Genomic DNA, 23154 nt, shown 5'->3' with positions numbered 1-23154 from the left:
AGAGCTAAGTGGAGATACTAGACACATTCAGAAGTGTGTTCTGCATCTTAAATTGCCGTTATTGTATAAGTTTCAGGGTAGATTTAGTCGGTTTACACCGTTTTAGAAGGTGCCCGTAAAATTGCACGGATTAGAGAATATGAAATTAAAAAAGAGGGGACAAAAACTTGCCATCAGCCTGCTTGAAGCTGTTGCTAAATCCTCTTAAGAAATCATTTCAGACCTTAAGGAGTTTAGGTTGTTTTTGGCCCTTGACCAGACTGCAGAAATGCCTCAACAACCATTTCCGGCATGGCAGTGCCGTTACAGTAAAAATTGCAGTATGTACATCTTAAACCCAGGGCAATACAACACTGCTGAAAGCCAACTGCTTTTGTGTATGGCCAATGCCAATCTTAGCATGGAGAAAGGCAATGGTTAACAAATTATGTTGTTGGAAAGATAATCCCACCTAAGGAAACTTAAGAACTGAATGTTTATAATGAAAAATATTTAAAATACTTTGTACAAAAGACAATTCACAAATTTAATGGAATTTGACCTGCCTGAGCAAGGTACTTGCAAAAGTCAAGGCTCAGCACACAAGTTTCGTAGCTGGTGCAGTGGATTGATCTTTTCAGATTGGCCTCTTGTCACAGGCCCTCAGTCACCTGGACCAATCGTGATAATCAAAATCGGAGTTGAAGTTCTAAGTGAGATTAGAATGCTCCATATTTGGGTTATGGGGCTGGTCAATTTTGACTCAGATTTGGTGTTGGGAATGAAGCATACAAAACTAAATTTGAATGTGTTAAAATCTGAGCTGATTTATGGTGACTTTATTTATGGATGGTATGGATTTATTTATGGTATGATTTATGGTATGGACTTATTTGTGGGCATATTAATGCAGAAGATGAAAACTCAATCTGAGTCAGAATAGACACTTATGTCTGCATATTTCATCAAGTTTATCTGAAAGAAGCTATAATCTAAACCATGATCATGCTTGTAAGCTTTTGGTACATTCTTGGAATATGCCAAAACTTTTCAGTCACCATGGCAAATCATTAAAAGCAACATATGTTGGTAGATGTAGGTGCACATTAGGTGCAATAGAAAGCAAGACAAGCCTACCAGTCAACATCGCTTTTTAGCATTTGCATGAGAGAAGCTTTAAATTGTGACATGTGGTTGGTTTGTTTCATTGTTCTGGAAAATGGTTAAGGTACTTTGAGACTCCATAACAAAGCCTAGCATGACACTGATGGTAGTTTCACCTGGTTGAGTGTTGCTTAAGTAATGGATTTAATGGTTGGTGTGGTTTTTAAGATTTAAATCCTGCTGTTCCGGGCTTGTCTCCTCATTTTTATTATTTCAAAGTTCACAAATTCAGAGTTGAAATGATTGAGGATTAAAAGTCATTGAATACAGAGATATATGACAATCCAAGCTGTGGATGTGATCAATGTGTGTAATGCTGTCTTTTCATTGCAAATGACTTGCTTTGTCCCAACAAAGGCACAACATGTGCTTTGGCACTGGTGCCTCAAGCTCCCTCCACCAGCCTCATAATATTCTGCTCTTTGTCAAAGTAGCCTCCTGGTGATGCCAGTCCACCATGAGCAGCATACAGCTGGCCAACACAGGATCTCCACTCACACCCAAATTAGAGATATTTATTCCCAGGGGTCATATCACAACTGGCACTTGAACCCACCTCCAGATGAAAGCAAGTGCCATTGACCAGTGATGTGCCACACTCCTCCAGGATAGATGACACACAGACAGCCACTGCCACATGTGCTGACACAGTAGATGTGCAGGCTTGACCTTTCCCTGACCAGAGGGCTGCCATGTCATCCCAACATGGTTCGCTGTTGGGCAGTGCAGGCAGGCAGGCCCCTTGCTGATGCATTGTTGTAGGTAGGGAGTATTTGACAGACAGTGTGGGGTGAAATGAAAAAGAGGTGAGAATGAACTGCAATGGTCAAGTATCACAGGGACAGTGGTATCTCTGGTGAGCGAAGGAAAGTGGAGCTGGAGATGTCTTACCCCAACAGGACTGGCCACAGTGGTTGCAATCCCTCTGACACCAGCCTTAGGCAAATGCTGTGTTGCTTGGAGAGTGTATCATCAACCAGGAAATGCAATTATTCTAATCTAATCTGTTTTGTTTTGCAGATCTGTGCTCTTGATCTGAAGTCTGGCAATCTGGAAGTATGATCACCACTTAAATACTGATGGTCTATTTGTACTTCAGTGCCCATTAGGATGTGCTGTTATGTCATAGCCTATTTTTCAACAGTGTAAATATCAGTGCAATCATAGTTTTGTTCTTTGCCTTAAGCAAAACACTGCTGGGTGTGCCCAAAATGGCTATTATCAGGACCCATATGCTGGTGCTATGCTTCCTACTTCTGCAAGGCTCAAGTCATGGTGCTGAAGATGAGCTTCCTTCTTCAGAAATGTGAGTTGCCTGGAGAGGTACCTTATACCCATGTCTGTGTTGTTTTATATTCATTTGTGATTGCTTCACATTTAAGATTGAATGGGCCTGTCTCCTCTATCTATTTCTGCCTCTGTCTCTCTCTCTACCTCTGTCTCTGTGTCCCTGTCTTTGTCTCTGGTCTCTGCCTCTGCCTCTTTCTTTGTGTCTCTGACTCTGTTTCTGTCTCTGTCCCTGTCTGTATCTCTATCTCTGCCTCTGTCTCTGTATCTGTCTCTGTCTCTGTCTCTGTCTCTGTCTCTGTCTCTGTCTCTGCCCCTGCCCCTGCCCCTGCCCCTGCCTCTGCCCCTGCCCCTGCCCCTCTGCCCGCCCCACCTCTGCCTCTGCCCCTGTCTCTGCCCCTGTCTCTACCTCTTTGTGCCCAACTCTCAAGGAAAATGCTGTCCTTTGGGATATAGGGGAAAGATGCTGGACTCATAATTCAGCAGCACTGGGTACGAGTCCCAGAACAGGCACATTGTTTGGCCCAACTGAGATGGAAAGGTCAGCTGGCAACTGACCAACGAAGTCAACCCAGGCCCGAGGCGACCGTGTTACAGCATTGTTGCAGCACGTAAAATCCTTAACATTCCTGTCTGGTGAAAGGGCGGAAACGAAATTACCCACGGAATCGAACGGCGCGACTTAGGTGGAGGATTTAGGGCACACAGAGCTGTAAATGCCAGAAATGCTGAAATTGCCTGCTATGTTTAGCGGGTATTCTGCACCCAAAGCCACTCCATGTGAACCATTGGCAATGAATTTATATGGAAAAATCCAACCTGTTACCAGATTTTGGACATTTGGTTCCTAGGATTTGGGGAGAACCTTTGGCAAATTAGAGAATGTCACACCAGTTTTGAGTATGTAAATTTGTGTCTCGGTCCATAGCAGAGCAGCATCATCGAGCAAGCCAATGATGATCAGGTGTCCATTGCAGGAGGACCAGCAATGTACGTTACTGGTCCCTCTGCACCAGCCCTTCACCATCCAAGACAAACGTCATCCTGCCCTAGATTACAAATAGTGAGGTGTCAGACTGAATGCATGTGTTTGGTTTGTTGGAAACTGCACACAAGAATGCGAGCCTCATCGTTATCAGTAAGCACCTGACGTGTCTTACCGTTACTAAGCAACATTCAAAGGCATGAAATATGTGCGCAAAATCCCATCGACGCACGTATTGCTGCAGTGTCTGAGCTAAGCGAAAGCCAGCCGAGATATTCGCCCACAGTGCGTCCAGATCGCCCTGGATTCGTCAGACTGCAGCACAGGTCCTCACGGGCAACGTCCAATGCCGTCCCCAATCACGATCACAGGGCTCAAAAAGCGATCCCTTAAGACCCCCGCCAGAACGTCTGGTTCAGCGGCCAGCGAGGTTAAACCTTGAGCGAAGCACGCCGCGAGCGGCGTGACTTCCTGAGACCCCCCCCCCCCCCCTCCGTGGGACTGAGCCCAGCCCCCATTGCTGAATTGAGACTCCCACCCGATGCTCCACTGAGCTGCTTCAATTGTGTGTGCAAAGAGAAAATACGGGGCCAAATGGATATAGAACAAGATCTCGGCTATCTGTATGCTAGTTAGTGGATACCTGAACACGTCACTATCAGTAAAATGTTGAATTTGTACCAAGTAATATCCTGTAGGCACCTAATGTTTTTGGCATGCTCACTCCTTCATATGCTAAGCCAGTCTGCTAATGTTTGACAAGCTCTTTTCAAGCAATAATGCCTGGATTAGGATGAAGCATGATTACTTGTATTACGTGGCAGCGTTTAGAAGTCTTGGGTGCCCCAGATAAAAGTTAACACATGTTTTCCCCAACAGTGCCAGGTGTATTTCTGATCGTGTTACATGACTTTGGTCATGTAACACGATCAACGACAACGGTAGTCATCTGTGATATCTTACCACAATCTACTTAACATTTAATCTGTGAATTGCACTCCATTCTAAGCGTTTATTCTAAGTTTCACAAAACGCAAGCTCATTAACTTGAAATGGGAGGGCTATTCCTTTGCAGCAAAATAATTTTGGATCTGCAAAGCATTTTGTGTGTTTTCAATTGTTATTACCTTTTAGCAATTTGTATATTAACGTCGAGGACGCAAATTCAGGTGGCCGAAATCCGGGAGAAACCAGGTTTCAGGGGGCGGCTAGGTCAAGCTTTTCGTGTAAGCTCCGACCGATTTTAGAAAGTGATACCCCTGGCACCGTTGTCAGGCACACAGATATGGCGTCGTTGTCAGGTACACGGGCGGCGGCCTTTTGGCCGTATCTTTGCTCATATCCTTCGTAGCGTCTTCATATTCCCGTTCGCAAGCGGCCTTGTTATTCTAGGTACTTAAAGAACATGAGTTTCAGGGCCAGGTCCTGACGATTCTCGCTAAGTTCGCGGACAACTTCAGCACGTCAGCTTCAATAGCAGTGTTGAGAGTGGAGAATCTTGACGTTTCCGGGGGCAAGACCTGCGTTTGTTTTACTGACAGGAATTATCACCCTTCACTCCTTTGTCTTTTTGTATTTTTCAGTAAGCTTTCTCTTAACTGTAGCATTGCATAATTGGTTAAACATGTTCCACCGGAAGCCCGGATCATAAAGCCAGGGTGTGCGAATTTCTGCGTAAGTATTCTGCATAGGATATCTGCGCAGTGCGCACATATTCCATTGACTTGTCATAAATTTGCAATCCCCGACCTTGGACCACGTGGACTCAACTGCTAACCGGACCTAACCGATTAAAGGATGTGCTCCACATTTCTATGGGGTTTTGAACTGAAATGGCTGTCTTAAGGATCATTCGGTGCAGTTCACAGTCGTGCCCTTCTTAAGACCTAAAGCCCTCTAGTTTTTTTTTTAGCTACACGCCTGCGTAGATGGGAGGCTTTTTCCAGGAGAGCATTTCAGTGTCATTTTGACGTTCATGACCTCAAAATAATGTCATTCAGATCTTGCCATTCCATAAGCCATGCGGCGGTCAAGGCCAATACAAATATGACGGTCGACTCGTTCATATCTGGCTTTCGTGAGCAGATACTTCCAGGTACAGCGGTCCTCAATTTGCTCTCAATCAGTGTTGTGCAAGGTACGATGACATAATAAAATAATGACGTATCGAGGGGCATTTGTTGTAAACAGAGAAATTGTATTACCCGGAGCAGTCCTTGCTATTTAAAGTCACACCCGTATCTGGTGGTTGCCTCGGTATCTTCAAATGTGAAACATTCCATTTCGCATAACATATTCCAGATGTTGCCTGGTCTGATATCTAATACATCTTATTCCAGGATTAACCAATTGGCAAGGAGCCTGGGAACTGAACTTGGCGACGTCTTTATGACGTCAAGTAAATATGACGTTCTACAAACAGTAAGTAAAACACGATTGATCTAGCCTTATGGTATTCTTCAATGCATTCATACTTGGCACGACTTTTTGGGCTTGGAGACGTATGAAGCAAATACGCAGACTGCTTCATGTGTACTATTATATTTTCTCAAAAATAGATGTTTAAATGCTTAGTTATTTGTCAAGTTCAAGGGATTTGACGCACGAAGAATGTTCTCCAAAGGGTATTTCCTTTACAACTGGAAGCGAATTACGATCCGAAAGGCGTCTTGTTGATCTCCAGGAGAGTCCAACAGTGCGGATATTGTGTCATTTTCTGCAGGTTGTCTCGCCGGAGGTTTTTTTTTTACAATGCTGCCATATTTGAAAGCATCACTGAGTAACACTTGCTTCCTGTCAGGCCTATGCTAGTGCCACACCTTTGCAGAGCTGTTAGAGCATGAAGAGTGATCTTATGGAAACTGGAAAGATGCCATATAAACTCAGGATGACATTACGGTATTGGTAGATGTCCCTCAACGACTATTTCTGGGTGCACCCTTTCCTTTCAATCACTTGTAAGCGATGGTATTGATATCAGTGCCGATAAAAGAGCCGAAAGAGAAGGATCTCCTCGTTCATGCGGCATTCTTTTGGTTACCTGCTGATGTGTTCATACCGCAACTTCTACAGAAGTTTTAGTTTTGGTACCGCGCGTAAATTACGTCACGCTTTTTGTCCATTTTCAGACCTCATTTCCCTAAGTGCGCTGTTAGGGGTAACGTCCCCCAAAAGTGACGTCCTTTTGGCCCTTGATTGAGCTAGAGGACAAAAATAAGTAGTGGGTAAACTTTTATAATGAGATGAAGCCAGCGGTATCCGGCTTTAAGACTTCTAGTTGCTGTTACAGATTTAGCGAGACTTGCAACCACACCTTAGTATAACGTTACGCTGTCATAAACATACCTTTCCTCCCTTGTCACGCTCAAGTTATTCTCTATCAAGCCGTCTCTCATCCCTAAATGCGTCAGGTCACAGTGATGTGCAGATGCAAAAGTGTCGAGAACATTTTTCATATAGCGTCGCACTTTTCATGACGTTATTCATATTTTTCGATAACATTTGTGCCAGGCATTGGTAGTTTTTTATTCGCTGATGCTGTGGTATACACAAATCTGTGTAGGATATACTTCCCTCCATTTCTCTTCATGGGAATGCTACTCATCATAGAGTACAGAAAGTTCAAGGTAAGTCGTGACCGTGATCTTTCGCTTTTCCTCGTTCGCTCCCGGAGAACCAGTTTGAGGTAACATCGTTTACGCTTGATTGGCCGGAGACGGGCCACTCGGCCCGCGTGTGCGTGTCTGTCAAGCGCATGCTGTTGCTACAGAGCTACCGGGATGATCTGCTGTCCAGCGTGCGATTTGAAGAAGTCAATGCCGAAGCAGAGCTGGCCAGCATGGCGACGAAAATCACGGATATCTTCACGAAACGCTCCAGGGCGCTCAAGGTGAGTCTAAAGGGTTTTGTTTTCATGTTCGCAATTTAGAATGGGTCGGTGGCTGGATGGTTGGGTCGGTGGGTACGTGCCTGCGCGCGTTCGTGCCAGCGTGTTCATTGGCCTTGTCCCGTTGGTATCCAGCATTGAGCTGTCAGCGTGTGCAAAGATCAAACGTTTAAGCCATGACCGTCACTAATTCAGTGGACGGCCCATTTTCACATCATCGGCATTTTGTTTGTTGTTTGTTTTTTGCTGCCCAGCTGGTTTGAACATACGCGGCACAAAGGTGAATTAGCACGAGATTGAACAAAAAATTCGAGTGCCTTCGTGAAGGAAGCGTGTTTGGGAAACGAGCGCAAGTTGTGCGCGAAAAAAGTGGGAGGCGCCGAAGCTGCCGACGGGCCGCTGAGCTTCGAATGGCGGACAGCCGCCACCGGGCCTCCTGCATTGGTTAGCTGTCACTAGCGAGTGGCTGTAAACAACGAGGGATAAACAGGGCGAATGGCTAAGTGAGTCGGTCATCTCATGAGTCAATGTCGTCGGGTTTTTCCAAACAAGCAAATATGCGGTTTACTTTGGTCGCAGATAGTCATCAGACAGGAGTCTCGTGCACACGGACTTTGATGAGGTCTTGGGGTTGCCGAAAAAGGAACAACCAAGCACGAAAAGCTCCGTGTCTTCCGCGGGGTCCCCATGAGGGAGACTTGTGTAGTTGAAATGCTGTGTGTTACAGTGATGGGCATCGAGGGTGGGCATGCCAAGCGCGAACTGTAATGATGTTTGCTACCTATTCCGGAGACAGGCGGCTTAAAATTGGGTGGGTTAGTGGTTTCGAATCTCTCAAATAGGACGAGAGAAGGAACAGCGTTGGTTTTCTCACTTGATGATGCACGCAGGCCGTTCAAACCCTACAGTGCTTAGGACGAATGAGTTTTGGAACATACGAGACTATCACGAAAGATGGAGACTGGTGGCGTTGCGTGCTTGTACCAGTGCGTTGCCAGTTTAAACTAACTTGGGGTCGTGGGTTGTTCTGGGTTGTTTCCCCCGCAGTTATAGCTAATGGATGAGCCATCTTGTGTAAGCCGTCCACGACCCACGCCCAGAAGACTTGTATGGAGAGTCCGAAGACGTGTGCCTAATACCAGTCCAGTAATATAGTGTTGAAAGGACCCTAGACCGGTCCTTTCAAAGGTCTTATGTTCGAGTGAACATACGTTTCATTTACATGCTGACCGTGAAAGGTGCTGTATTTCTGGCGGCGATTTACCCAGTAGTTAGAGTATTACTAGAGTGAGTGAAAAATGCGTCTCGAAAACGGCTGGGCAGAACAAGTGTTGTTTCAGGATTAGCACGTTGACGTGAGGTGAAGAGGGAGGTGTCGCCTGCGTCAAGTAGGATGTTTCAGATTTTGCCAGCCAAGCCTGTTAGGGAGGCGAGGGCCAATAAAGGTTCAACTACCTAGTCTTTTAGAGTATCCCGCTGAAGCAGTTCCGAGTTCTGAAAGAAGGGCTCCTGCCCTACCAATTGTATTTTGACCAGAAAGGTATTATTTCAGCCAAGTGGGACGAAAACATGTTCCGCCGCATTGAATCCTTGTATTTCAAGGGGAGGGCTCGTTGCCGGATTCTGTTTTCATAGAATTGTGAAATATCAAGGAACACTGCTGTGCAATTTTTCGTCTTTTTCTAGGGCTGGATGGAGGTGGGTGCTGGGTTAGATAGTCTGATGGAATCGGAGATCTGTTGCCGGACCGGTTACCACTTTGTTTTTGCTTCTTAGACAGTTTTAACACGCGCCCGGGTGGCCGGCTAGATATCCTTCGCTCGGGTGGGGGGTCAATTTGACCCCCCACCCACCCGATCTCAGGGTCAATTTGACCCTGAGATCTCGGGAACTAAGAGAGCTAGAGACACCAAATTTGCAGGGTGCCTTGACCTGTACGTGAACTCACTTAGGTCAAAGTTTGAGCTTCCTAGGTCATGACCTTCAGGTTAGATAAGGTCAGACAAGGTAAAATTATGGGTTGGTCACGAAAGTGCCCCCAGAACCTGGGAAAATGTTTCTAAGCAAAATGTCAAAAGCCCATTTGATGCCAGTGACCTTGTTTGACCTTTTGAAGGTCATGGTGACCAAAATAATACAAGACTGCTGTGAGTTTTGCATTTGAATATGCGACAAAGATTACGCTAGGCAGTATGTTCATAAAACAAAATGTCGACCCGAGTCATCTTAGGTCAATGACCCTTTTTGGTCTCTAAGAAGCCAATGGAAGATGTATAATGCGGTTCCTGCTGTCAATAAATTCGAAATGAGCACCACAGGCTATCCCATACAGCAAGCCTTAGAGTAACAAATCAGGTTGGTTGTGACCTCGATCTGACCTTTATACCTGGCCTTAGGTCAACGTAATTTACTTATTCAATATTGATAGTGCCTAAGAAAGCATATCAGAGATGTATGGCTTCGTCAAGCACTCCGTTATCGTATCAGATTGGACAATTCCCCAGAAATTGCCTTCGCTAAAACCATGGCTTGACTGACCTGCCATAGGTCAGCGACCTTACAAGGTAAATGTAAATTTTTATGTTAAACGACCTGGTATTCAATTGTCTACAGCTATCCAAAATTTGGCGCGGCTACGCCTCGCCGTTCGGAAACCATTCTGGAAACACCTTCGGGGGGTGGGGGCAATTTGAACCGAACGCGTGTTAAGATTGATGAGGTGAGAGTAAATTTTGTGGAAAAGCATTCCCGCAGTGGTTATAGACAAACATGAAAAGTGAGTTTGGTGGGAAAAGCTTTCTCGCAGGGGTTTCAGGCGGACGTGAAAGAAAATCATTTACAGTATTTTCGGCGTGGTTTGTTGTATTACTGAATCAAATACCCAAGAAGGTGAAGCATTGCTTTTAAGACTCGAGTTGTTCCAACTGTGAGAGCCACCCAATATGTTGTACGTAATATTTGTTTGTATGCTTCCCAATGTCTTGTAATTGGTGACTGCCGCATCATTGTCATGCTTCAGAACCTGCGTGACGGTATGCCATTAACCGACGATGGCTTAATCCGCCTGGCCAGTTCTGTTGTGCGACACACTAGGTGACCTCTTGTCCGAGTCGGTTTTGTTGTGCCACATATCAGGGATCCTCCGCCCGGCCGGTTTTGTCGTGTCACATGTTTGGAAACCTCTGCTTGTCCGGTTTTGTTACGCCCATGTCAGGGGACGTCTCCTCCTGGTCAGGTTTGCTGTACCACATGTCACGGACGTCGTCTCCTGGTCAGTTTTGTTGTACCACATGTCACGGACGTCTCCTCCTGGTCAGTTTGCTGCACCACATGTCACGGACGTCGTCTCCTGGTCAGTTTTGCTGTACCACATGTCACGGACGTCGTCTCCTGGTCAGTTTTGTTGTACCACATGTCACGGACGTCTCCTCCTGGTCAGTTTTGCTGTACCACATGTCACGGACGTCGTCTCCCGGTCAGTTTTGTTGTACCACATGTCACGGACGTCGTCTCCTGGTCAGTTTTGTTGTACCACATGTCACGGACGTCGTCTCCTGGTCAGTTTTGTTGTACCACGTATCAGAGGATGTCTCCTTGTGGTCATTTTTGTTGCGTCACATAGGGGACGTCTCCTTGTCCAGTTTTGTTGCGTCACATCTCGGGGACGTCTCCTGGCAGGACATCGTCACCACGGCCGAGGACCAGACGTTCATCTACGAGTACGACCCGAACCTGCAAACGGGCGACGTGGCGCTCTTCAAGATGGCCAAGTACAACGAATCAAGTCCGGACCTGGAGCTCGACGAGCACTTTGGCCGCGAGGTGAACTTCAGCCAGTCGGGCGTGCACACGCCACTCGAGGTCTACGAGGGATGTGAGTGCCGCCTGCTCGCGCTCGCTTGGGCCCGCGCTCGCTCGCCCGCCGCGTCTCACGCTCTGTCGCCATGACTTCGCGTCCGCCTGCAGCGCCGCCGCCGCCGCCGCCGCCGCCGCTGCCAACCTGGCCCGCAACTAACGCCTCCGTTCCGTCCCAGGGTTTTTTGCCAAGTACAAGGGCCAGCTTACATTCATGGATGGTATGTGTGCATGCGGCCCGCGCGCTGATGCAGTCAGGCCGCGCGCGCGGTACACGTTGACCCGCTTCGCGGCCGGCCGGCGCCGCCGCCCCGGCCGGCTGCCGCTGCCCTCCTGTATAGACCGCATCGCCTGACTCGGCCGGCCGAGGGGACCCTTCACCTCGCCGCGCGTGCACCTCGTGTGTAGTTGGTAGGTCCCGCTCGTGGTAGCGTCGCGCCCTGCAGCTTGACGCCGTAGCGTATGGGTGGTGCGTGCGCACGGAGGTGCGGTCGTGGCTAGGAACTGGCCGTTGGTGGGCTGCGGTGTTTTGGGGGCGGCGATTGCGGAGCTGCCTGACGGGCTCGATATTGACGCTGTCTTCGGGCGGGCGGTCGGGTCGTGCAAGGGCACTGTCACGCGCCCTGTGCACCGTTCATAGTATCATTCGAACTGCCGGCACTCCGGCCCAACACAGTTGCACACACTCGAGATCAAGCCAGCGGCCAGCTCGATCGGTGGGCGGAGGGCGCCGTCGCCAGCCAGGGGGAGCGAATAAGCGCGGCTTCTGATTCGATCTTACCTGTCGGCCTCAGATGCGGTGTATTGCTGGACTTTGCCATACCGTATGTGGCGTGGCCGGTGATGGCCGGCGGTTAGAGCGCCGGCCTCGACACGCGGCAGGCGGCAGGCTCGTGTGGCTGGATGCGTGGTAGCGAGGCGGGCTCGGTGCTCCACCGGGCGCGTCGCATCCTCTCGATAAGGAGGGGAACACGCGCCAGCATTAGGCAGAGTCGGTACCGTGCGGGGTGCTTCACGAACTACCATCTCCATCTCTACCTGGCGAACATCCTTCAGCAGAATAGTTGGACGGACATGCTTGAATGGCGGGCTCAGTCTCCACGGGACGAGCCGTGGGTTCCTCCAACGGGGTCCCTCCAACGGGGTCCCTCCAACGGGGTCCCTCCAGCGGGGTCCCTCCAACGAGGTCCCTCCAGCGGGCAGCTGGGCCTCTCCAGGGCGCCGGTCCCAGCACCACTCGAGCAAATCATTCATAACACCGAATGCAAACAGTGACAACCGTGTTAAGTGTGTATTCCTGGCAGTGCTGTTACCCCAGTGCCGTGCATTTTGCCGTGCTTGTTCCGTATGCGCTTGACATTGCATGACAGGATCCTCCGCCTTGGTGTCGCCGCGCTCTAGCTTCATGGGTTACGGAGGCGGGCTTTCCAGGCGGTTTGGCGTGGGAACGCGCCTGCGCTCCGCGGCGCTGATCGCCAGCGTCGGCCAGGTGGTGCCGACATTCAAGGGTGTCGTCGGCCGCGCAACCCCCCCCCCCCCGGCGTCAGCTAGCTTTGCCACATTCCATAACGTGGTGGTGGTGTATCAGTCATGCATCGCATAGGCTTGGCAGTGTAGCTGAATGCGGAAACGAAGTTTGTTAACTCGCATTGATAGGGGAGAGGCTCCACCTCCCGTGACTTTTTTAAGCATCAGCTGTAGAATGGTTTGGGCTATTCTTCCGGCACTCTGTGTATATTTTCTGGCTGTATTTCAAAGCTACCGTGCAATAGTTTATAACGGGGCCGCGACATAGATATGTCTTAGCTCAACCATTTCGGATCTTTAGGTGGTTGGACATGTCATTTATTTCGATTGGGTTCTTAATTGGTTGCGATTTCGTCTGGGTAACAGGTTACATCCCGATCTGCAAATGTCAGTCTGTCATCTTAGGTCACTAACCTACGCTCGTCCAGCGTTGGGCAATATGCCGTTGTCGCGTAATTTGTCAACTGTTTATTGTTAACTTGACAACATCGGTCTTTACGGGCCGGTGACATTTACGACTGAGTGCTGTCATGCATCCCTTGCTAAGCAAACTCTCACCTCATTGCGATGCCAGCAAATTTGTCCGTTTACACTCTTCTTCAGACTTCTTATTGTCACTCGCTCATCTGCAGGCGGCAGTTTGGCACGAAAGTTCATGGTAGGTCACCGCTAGATTCAACGTAAAGTGCAAATGGCTCTGTAACTTATCGACCTATGCGAAACGCCAGCAGAAGGTGTAACCGTATTCTGCGAAGCATAATTGGATTAACACAATATTGTGGATTGCGTAATTGTTAAGTTGATGACAGATTAAAGCGGCAAGTGATTTATAGATTAAATTTATGCAAGTAAGAAAAATAAGTCTAAGGTGCCCCTGACAACGTCCTGAAACAAATGACTTACCTGATTAGAGGCTATTTAGGATTGCAGAAACTAGGTAACGCCATTCCATTTGTCTCTTTACCTTTGCCAGTGGCGTAGCCGAGATTTGGTCGACGGGGCCAGGTCGGGACTTAGGGTACCCTGTCAGTCAAAGGGTACCATTTCATTGTCACAAAGGCCCTGCCTTTGATTTGTGGGACTTTCGCGGGCACGCGATTCCATTGCGAAGCCTCAGCGGCCCTTTTTATGTCATAGCCCTATATACGTCATAAAATGGCGAAAACGACTGGGTTCTCGGCCCCAGGGTCTCCCCGGCTGCCTCCAGGACCGGGGGAAATATGGCCCCAAACTCCCCCTTGGCTTCACATCAGATCTCTACTCTGTCCGCTCCCCTCGAGGCAGTGTGGTGGTAGTTATCTGGCTCCGCCCCGTCCTCCCTCCCCCCCCCCCCCCTCCCCGCTTTGGCAGCGGGCAGGCTACTCCTACAGCCGGGGCTCGAATCTGGGAATAGACGGCCGTTTCAGAGAATGACTGTTATCAGAGCGGGCAGTCACAAGGCGGGCTCTGATTCCGGCTTCGGCGACTCTCCGCCTGTAGTGCACCACGGTAGAGAGCTTCCACGGGCATCGTTGAAGACATGAAACTCCATGGGCTCTGCCCTGGCCTTCCGACCAAACATCTAGCGTGGAACCTTCGCGTTCTCAAATTGCCTCAGGCTGTGAATCCATTCCCCGAGTTGCTCACGAACTTCGTAGCCAAATCCGTCATTCCGCTTCTTTTCACAACTGTTAAAGACTGATTTAGGCTCGGAGCATGGAGTCTGAGAGGCCAGTTGGGCCTTACACAAACCAGATAACGCATAGGTTTCCCCGCTTGCTGCTCGCGGCTTCAAGTCAGACAGTTCCTTCTCCCGCAGCTCCTGAGTCATTCATCTCAAAACGAGAGCTGAGAAAGGCGTCCAGGGATTTAGCCCAAACCCAGCACGTCTTAGTGCTTCGGTAATATTCTCCATGAGTGGCAAAGCTTTCTTCTGGGCCGCTCATTAAAAGTTCGTCCCGCCTATTTTTGGCGGATTGCCATTGTAATGGCGTCATCAGCCAACGCGTCCCCATTGATCGCCCTCTTCACCCTCGGCGCTGTTTCGCATTCCTCTGCTGTGCGACGGAAACAGCATTCGGCGTTACCGGGTGTGCAGGTGGCAAGGGGTGATATAACAGCGGCCGTACGCGTCACACGAACCGACACAAACGTCGGCATCGGCAGACCTCTGCTGCCGACCCAGATCTGGCTCAACGTTGCGACGGCGACTGGGGTCACCGCCGATCTTTTTCTCTTGCCGGCAGCGCAGTATGCCGACAATGGAGCTCGTCAAATCTGGATCCTGCGCACGCAAATACTTCAGGCTTTTGCCTCCGTCTTTGGTTGCCTCGTCTGAAGTGAGCCTGCCCTCTCGGACTTTTGTCGGGTTTTGTGCTGCCAGCAGCGACAAGAACCAAGCTTCGCCGTGCTTTTCAGAGGCTTTGTGTGCGCCTTGGGCTTGGCGGATAGGCGATCATAGACTCGGCCCAAGCTGATCTGCGCCCAGTTTAAGTTGCTTACGCTGCATTTTGCGCTATTTTTGTTGACGAGTAAGATTGCTGATTGTCTGATTGACGCCAGGGTCGTTACGGCCAACTTTTTCATTCGGTTTCATCGAGCCATCATTTCATAGAGAATCCCCCAAAGCAGCCTGACGAAGGGCGCCAAAATGCTGCGATTGTTAACGCCGCAGACCTCCGCGCGGGAGCGCCGGATCGATTTACGGCTGAGTCGGTTGCCTCGACGCTAATGTCACCGCTCAAAGATAGCGTCGCCACCCACTCACGGAAGCGCGTCGCGGGCACCGCAGAGTGGCGCTTGTGTGGGCGTGGCCGCCGCCAGGGCTGGCAGCACCGCTGGGCTCCGGTCCAGCGGGCGGTCGGCGTCGTCGCCTCTGTATTGACCGTCGCTCGGCCGCTTGCCAGTGATCGTGTTTGGCTTGGCCGCCGCCGCCCCCGCCCTGTCCCTGCCGTGGTCCACCGTCGCGCGCCGATGCGCGTGTCCCGCAGCCTCGTGGTGTGCCGCCCCCCCCCCCCTCTCCCAGCGCCCTTCATCCCGCTCTTGCTGCGTTCTGACGTGGCGCGCGGCCGGCAGTAGCTGCCTCTGTGGTAACGGCGTGTGCCGCCCCTGTAGTCTGCTCCGCAAGCACTCCCCGTGTCACCCAGACTGCGCGTACGGAGCACGGTCCGTAGCTAGCTGATGGTGTCTGCACCCGCCGCATCGCTGTAGCTTGAGAGGCGGACGGGCCGTCGTCAGGCCCGGCCCCGTCTCGGCCTGGTCTTCGGCTCTAGTTAGCGTGAGGAGAGCACACTCCAGCAGCGGTATCGATCGGCGCGCCACGTTTAACGCCCACTTTTGTCGTGCCCGGGCTGTAGTGGCCCGCCTGCAGAAGTCACGACACATTGTTGGCACGCGAGGAGCGAAGTCTGACTCGCTCCGTGTTTCGATGCCAGAGCACAATATGCTCGAAGGAATGCTGGACTCGTTTAAATCGATACGAGATAGCTGATGGAATAATTCGTCGGACCTTTGTCCGGGTCAAGGCTCTGTTTTTTGTTTAACATTTCGGGTGGCGGTTCCGCCGTCGCCCGCCGTTGGTTCTCAAAAGGATGAGATCCTCGGCGTAAAGCTCTATATCATGTACAACAGCCCCAAGTGTTTCTGGTAGTCTCGAACTTGCCAAAAGCTGTCAAGTTTGCGCTACGCCCTAAAACCCCAAATCATCATCATCATACTACATGGCTACACGCCGAGCATCTGGTACTTAGGGGCCAACTAACATCCGGCGACGTCCGAAACCGGCCGACACAGCGTCACGATAGCCACGTGACGAGAACAAAGTCCAAACGGCTACTTTACCTGTGCCAATGCTCGTCTGAAATATTTCGTAAAACGGGAGCAGGCACTCTGAATAAAGAAACTGTCTGCCCGCCGCGATGTTTCGTGCCCGAACATGCCACTGGCCGCCAGCGCCCGGCCCTGGGATACACCGGCTGAGCTCACCAGCCGCGGTCCGCCTGAGCTGCGAGCTGCCGGCCAGCGCCCCCACCCCGCGCGAGGCGGCCGGACCACCTCCGCGGCGTCTGTCGGCGATGTGTGCCCGCGCGCCCTGCACCGCGCGCCTCGCGCCCCCAATCACCGACACGTTACCCCCGGCGCGCAGATCGGGACGTGCTGAACGGGCTGCGCTGGTCGGCGGCCGTGGACCGCACGTTCCGTGCCAACCGCGACCGCGACCCGACCATCAGCTGGCAGTACCTGGGCAGTCAGCTGGGCTTCATGCGCGTGTACCCGGCCACCTGGTGGCAGCCGCCGCCGGCGCTCGACGGCGTCGACCTGTACGACGTGCGCCGCCGGCCCTGGTACATCGAGGGCTCCGTCTCGCCCAAGGATGTCGTCATCCTCATGGACATGTGAGTGGAGAAGGTGGAGGCCGCGGCGGCTTACGCTGTGGTCCTGTGGGAGACGCAGGATTTCTGCGGCGTCAGCACGTCGGCGTCCGATGAAGCTGAGCTGATTTGAGCTGTCTGAGAGGTCAGGCCATACATGAACTCGCTGCTTGTTTACATGGCGTGTTGCCTATGAGTATCGCCCGGCGTGTTATGTGTTTACTGCGCGGCAAGGTGGCAACGAAATCCAGCAGTCTTACGTCATATGGTCTTGTTGCATGCAACAATGCTGCGTGACCGGTATGCGATGCTGATATCATCGATCCCAACCCAGATGAGTGGTTGGTCGAGCGTTACAGTGTCTGTGTACCCCAACAGCTCGGGAAGCGTGCACGGCCAGACGTTTGAGATCATGAAGATCTCGGTGAAGACGGTGCTCAACACGCTGGGCGAGAACGACTACGTCAACATCGCCTGGGTCAGTTTTCTGACGTGGACGGGTCCCATTCCTGGCTGATTTTCTGCCACTGCCACCCCCGCCCACTCCACCCTCAGCCAAGGACACACAGCTAAGCTCCTCATTGTTAAAAAAAAAAACAGAATTGGCCTTGAAATGGTTTTGTGTAGAATAGGAAGACACTTATAAGGCGTGAAGGTGACACGCATGTTCTGCTTTTTTGGCTCTGTTTTAACGTACCATGATGCTTTTGGTTAGCGTTCTCCACAGAATGAAGTTGGCTTCCCTGCTCGTTAGGAGGGAATTGTACCTAATTGACAGGTCAACAAGTTACCAAGTACAATCAGATTTGCGCGTGTCGTGCGAGGAGTAATCGTGCGAACAATGGGATCAGTGAGGCCGTCCGACGCGTATTTTGGACTCATCTGCGGGCCGCGCCCAGATACCAAGTGTGAATGGTGCGGTAAGATCACGTCTTCGAATCGTGATTGTCCTTGCCCAACGCACCTCGTTTAGCCGTTGAAGGATGCTGGTTCAGTTGACTGACTGCTTCGGTTGTCTGACGGAGTGAGATGTCAGAGAGACTGAAATTTTTGAGAATGGCCGCTTCGATGGTCAGGAGGGGGGTGCGACGTACTTTTGATCAAGTAGCATTGGATATTTATCAAGTGGTTACAGTGTTGGGCCCAAGTAGGAGCGAGAGAGCGGGTGGCAACTGGCCGAGGAGGGCCTGCCGCGCTGGGTCGTAGCGCTGCAAAGTCACAGATATGATTAGCATCTCTTTGCTCTGTTCATATATTTGTCGGCATTGGAAATAGTTTTCTCGAATTTAAAATGAATGATAGGATGAATGAATGCAGCAGGAAAAAAATGATGCCCTTCAGCCGTTGTAATATAATTTACGGTCTAGTGGCGTGTTCACATAAGCCTCCTTTCAAAAATATCGTCACCACAATGTCAGAAACGTCAGGACATTGCGGCCATTGCTCATGCAGCCACTGATTCCAAGTCTCCGCACCGTCGCGTGCAACTAACGCACCTGACTCCAGTGCTATGTGTGAGGCCGTCCGGGAGACGGCGCTATCCAGGAGCGCCACCGCCAGGCGGCGCGCGGACCGGCGTGTTGTGACGGTACGACCGCCGGCAGTCGACCAACCACGCCGGCTGGGCCAACCCCTGCATGGACACGCTGGTGCCGGCCACCATGATCAACAAGCGCACCCTCTTCGCCGCCGTCGACGCCATGCAGGCCCGCAACACCTCCGACTGGGCCAAGGGCCTCGACTTCGCCTACAAGGCGTTCGTGGACGTGCGTACTGGGGACGCCGCGCGGGACGGGGCGCCGCATGCCTTGTTCGCGTTATGCCTTGCCCGCGTTATGCCTTGTTCGTCGGCGTGGTCGTTATAAACCAAAGCGGCTGGGCGGGGGGGGGGGAGGGGAGGGGCATCATGGGCTGGGCGTTTGTCAGTGGCTGCTGTATTTTGTATGCTTAGTAAAAGCCAGCTCAAGTAGACAGCACTAGTTGCTCTAAAAAATTGGGCTTTAAGCGGCGCCGCGCTTGGGGTGGACTGGTTGAACGGTTTCATTTTTTTAAAATAGATTCTTTCAGAGTCTTGACCAGTTCTAAGCCAAGCCAGTCCGGGTCTTCTTTCACGCGGCTCGCTAGTTTCAACCCGCTTCCATGTCATCTCAAGCCAGTGTTCGTTCAACGTAAGCTTCGTACCAAGATCACTAGATTTTTTTTTGAAGATGCCTCGTTAAGAAAAAGCATGCCTTTCCGAACTTGACAATTCTACTCCAATAGAACGGCACATCATTGGACAGCCTGTTAAACTACCTGCGTCTGAATAAGGACAAACGAAGGCATTCAACGCACTCCCATGAAGCATAACGTACTGTGCAGCTGCGGTCGCGTCGGCGGCAGTGCGGGGCCGAGACGGGCGTGTGACCCGCCTGCCCCCCCCCCCCGCGCAGTTCTACAGCCAGCAGCCGGAGCACGCGGGCGCCAAATGCCACAAGCTGATCATGTTCTTCAGCGACGGCGGCACCGAGTGGCCCGGTGCCGTCATCGACAAGTACAAGAACGAAACGCTCACCAAGGTGAGACCAGCGGCGCATCGCAACCGCGTGGCGCTGGCGCGGCCGGTGCGCACCGAGTCAGGCTGGCGGCTTCGGGTGTTGTCGGAGCTGTTGCGAAGCGCGGACGTATTGCGTTCTCCACGGCCTGCTCCCCTGCAATGTGTTGTGTGCGTGCGTGCACGTGTGCGTGTGCGTGTGCGTGTGCGTGTGCGTGCGTGTGCGTGTGCGTGTGCGTGCGTGGGCGCGTGCGTTTGCGTGTGGCGCGCTCTGCGTGCCAGCCGTGCGTGACATCGTCAGTTGTCAGCTCGCGTCGGCGCTCTCGGCGCGTGCCACACGGCCCGGCCGGGCCTCGGGCGCGTCTGCTGCGCGCGCGTGGCCCGGCACGTGAGCCCTGTGCGTGACCGGCGGGCCGCTGCCGGGCAGGACGTGCGGCTGTTTACCTACGCGCTCGGACCACACCCGGTGCCGTCGCACATCATGCGGCGCATGGCCTGCGAGAACGGCGGCTTCTTCTCCGTCATCGTGGCCAGCGGCGCCATCAGGACCGCCATCCAGGTGGGCAGGACCCGGCCGTGCCGGGTGTAGCGGCTCCAGTCTCAGCAGCTGTCTGCTGTTTCACGAGGTGTGACAGGGACGTGCACGCTGGGCTGTGTCGGGAGTGTACTAGTCGCGCAGAGCCAGTTACCGGGTGATATCTCTGTAGCGTTGGGCCGACTTCTGGATAAATTGGGAAATACGGCTCATGCATGGGAAACATTAAATAAACTGTCTGCCATCTAGCGGGAGTTTTTCGAAGCGTACCGCTTCGGAAACTGTTCGTGGAAAGCTTGCCAGATAAAGACATAACTAAGCATAATCCTGGGCAGTCACCTTACTGTAAGACTTGGCAATCATCGTTCAGACACCTACCGCCATGCCTGGGACACGGTCCGGAGCCGCATTGGCCTGCTGTGTGACCTGGAGCGACGTTCGATTCGTAACCCGGGTGTGCGCAAGTCATGATGGATCATTTTCTCTGGAGGCTCGCCACAAGCTTGTGGTGAATCGGTCCGGGTTTCAGTCCAGTCAAATGAAACCGCGGAGCCCAAGGGCATATCTTGAGGCGACACAATTCACGCATATTTCGACTGTTTTGATCCGCGTGCACACAAACCCACACTCCGCTTTCCGTGCGCCAACTGACAGTGTCCGAAGGTACCATGATGTGCCGCAGAGTTGCGTTTTACCGTCACGGCCGGCAGCATGGCGGCGCCGTATTCGTCCTATATTAAATTTAATTTTTGGACGCATCCACTGCAGCTACCGATCGTGTCGAAAGCGAGCGAAATCTCCGACAGGTGTTCGAAAAAAATACTGGTGTTGCCTGGCCTCGGAACTTTGGATGAGTACATGGCACGTTAGTAGCACTCGACGGAATACTATCGCGTATTGCTGGGGTGTGTTCCAGGTACTGTGCGAATTTACCGTGGAAATTTGTTTGCCGCCGAAATTTGCTGGCATTAAACCGGGTGAATGCAAGCACGTACAGATGCTGCCGCAGGAGGCGCAAAGGTTGAGACTCGTGACAATCGTTGGCTGACCAAGGATGTGCTTTTTTGACCAGCGCATATACTGACCTTTCTATTTGTTGGTGGGTCCATCATTTTTTGAAGAACACGTAATGGCCGATTTATCGGAGGCCAACGAGTTTGGGAGAAAGGGGTCCAAAAATCCACTCCCAAGGGCCAACACCTGATTCAAAGAGGGGCTCCTGCCATTGAAGTGACCTGTCAATTACTTCCTGGCGTTCACTAACCAAAGTGGGCACACCATCGACTCGAAGTGACCGATTTAAAGTGGCAGATATGTATGAGAGTTCAGGGTTAATTGTCTCGTAAGGCTAAGGAGTTCCCCAAAACTGGGTCCTGCTTCCGAGGTCATTTCCGTCCGCCGTATCGGTGTCCGACATTAAAAAAGCCCCCACCCAAGCCGAATCAAGCCCCCATCTGTTCGGCGCGAGCACTCCCGCCTGTGGGCTGTCGTTCGGGGCAGGCTAGAGCGCCGTAGTAGTGTAGTGTAAGCAGTGTAGTGTACATAGTGTAAGATTGTACTGTAGCTAGCCCGCTTGGCGGCCGGTGTCGTGCGGCGCGGCGCTCAGTGTCGGCCCGCCGTGTCCGTGTGCCGCAGGAGTCGTACCTGCCGGTGCTGGGCCAGCCGCTGGCGCTGTCCGGCTCGCGGCCGGCGGCCGAGACGCCGCCCTACCTGGACGCCGGGGTAAATAGAGCCGCCGGGCCGGCCCCGGGCCGCCCGCCGCCGCCCGTCGCTCACGTCCGAACCGCCGAGGTTCCAGAGAAGTGCCGATGGCGCCGAGACGTGACTGCGCGAGGGGTTGTTGAGCGTCCCCACCCAACGCCGTCTGATTTCAGGTGGTCATCGTGTCAGCGACGAGCCCCCCCCCTTGCCTTCCCCACCTCCCCCGCCCCCCGCCAGCCTCCACCGTCGGCGGTAAGTATACTGTCTCGTCTCGCTGGCGTCTCAGTTCTCCCGCCATCCCCTCTGGTACCATCCGACCTTAATCGGCACTTCCTCTCCCTGCCCCCATCTTTGATGTACTCATTTGGGGTCGTCCCGCCTCACCACCGCGTGTCTTTCACAATGGCATGGTGGTGCTTCACAGACGTATGCGCAAACACTAGGCGCGCTGGTGCCCCCCGAGTACCTGCACATGGGCAGCGTGCATTTCGCCCGGCGGGTGAGGGCTGTGTAGTCGCTGCCACATACTGCCGACACTGCGACAGTGGCGTCATGCCCCGTGTAGCAGTGTGCCGTAGTAGCCGCCAGAACTGGCACAGTGTGCTTGGTAGCCGAGTGGACGTTGTAGGTGGGCTGGACGTTCGTAAGTCGAAGAGCACTGCACCCAACGGCGGTACTCGTGAGGTTCGTGTCGATATGAGGAAACGCTCGGGCACGAGACACGATCGGTGCTCCCCTGGTGTTTGTGTTGCTATCAAGTGGGTATGTATAAAGGTCACACAGTCAAATTTCAAAGAGATGAACGAGCATTGCTGTGACATCTATAGTATTCCTGCATTCTGGATTGCACAGAACGTACCGATCAGGAGATATCGTGCGTCGATAAGTGGATGGCATACTGCTGACTTATAAATGCTGTACTCACATATCACTGAGGGCCATCTATCTTATACAGAGATGATACCCGTCCCAGCTGACTTTCTCTGACCTCAGCTCTGTCGTGAATCAGTGGCGCGTTCAAGGACCATGTGACCCGGAGGGGGGGGGGGGGGGGAGGCGCACGTCTGCCCGGTTAGCGGTGTCCGGTAGCCCTCCGCAGGTGGGACGCCACCAGCACCGCTTCGGCCGGCCGCAGCGCCGCCGGTAGGCCGTCCCGGCAGCCCGCCTGACCCCGCGCCTGCGCTTGTCCAGCTAGCGGCCGGTGTCTGTGTGCCGACGGGATGCGCCGCGGCTCGCCGCTGTGCACGGTAGACGAGGCCGAGCGTCTCCCGTAGCCCGCCGGTGCTGCGGCTGGCCGCTGTGCACGTTAGACGGGGCGGAGCGTCTCCCGTAGCCCGCCGGTGCTGCGGCTGG

General features: G+C 52.4%; 1 protein-coding gene across 3 annotated transcripts in view; it reads left to right on the top strand.

The window, feature by feature from the left end:
• The window catches only part of LOC119090652 (voltage-dependent calcium channel subunit alpha-2/delta-1), a 41464-nt gene that overhangs the window by 65 nt on the left and 18245 nt on the right, over positions 1 to 23154 (top strand). The window contains exons 2-12 of one of the 3 annotated variants that reach the window (XM_037213503.1): positions 2164 to 2449; positions 5755 to 5836; positions 7185 to 7304; positions 10980 to 11175; positions 11336 to 11377; positions 16807 to 17056; positions 17411 to 17510; positions 18637 to 18798; positions 19465 to 19590; positions 19993 to 20124; positions 22226 to 22300. In XM_037213503.1, the coding sequence (XP_037069398.1) occupies positions 2355 to 2449; positions 5755 to 5836; positions 7185 to 7304; positions 10980 to 11175; positions 11336 to 11377; positions 16807 to 17056; positions 17411 to 17510; positions 18637 to 18798; positions 19465 to 19590; positions 19993 to 20124; positions 22226 to 22300 (1380 nt within the window). In that variant the 5' untranslated portion in view covers positions 2164 to 2354. Of the gene's footprint in view, positions 1 to 2163; positions 2450 to 5754; positions 5837 to 7184; positions 7305 to 10979; positions 11176 to 11335; positions 11378 to 16806; positions 17057 to 17410; positions 17511 to 18636; positions 18799 to 19464; positions 19591 to 19992; positions 20125 to 21735; positions 21823 to 22225; positions 22301 to 23154 lie in introns of all 3 variants that reach the window. The other 2 variants (XM_037213502.1, XM_037213504.1) reach the window with 2 other exon arrangements.

This window comes from Pollicipes pollicipes, unplaced genomic scaffold, assembly GCF_011947565.3.
Source record: "Pollicipes pollicipes isolate AB1234 unplaced genomic scaffold, Ppol_2.1 Scaffold_3087;HRSCAF=3621_pilon_pilon_pilon, whole genome shotgun sequence".
Taxonomy (NCBI): domain Eukaryota; kingdom Metazoa; phylum Arthropoda; class Thecostraca; order Pollicipedomorpha; family Pollicipedidae; genus Pollicipes; species Pollicipes pollicipes.
This window is presented reverse-complemented; position numbering and strand designations above follow the sequence as displayed.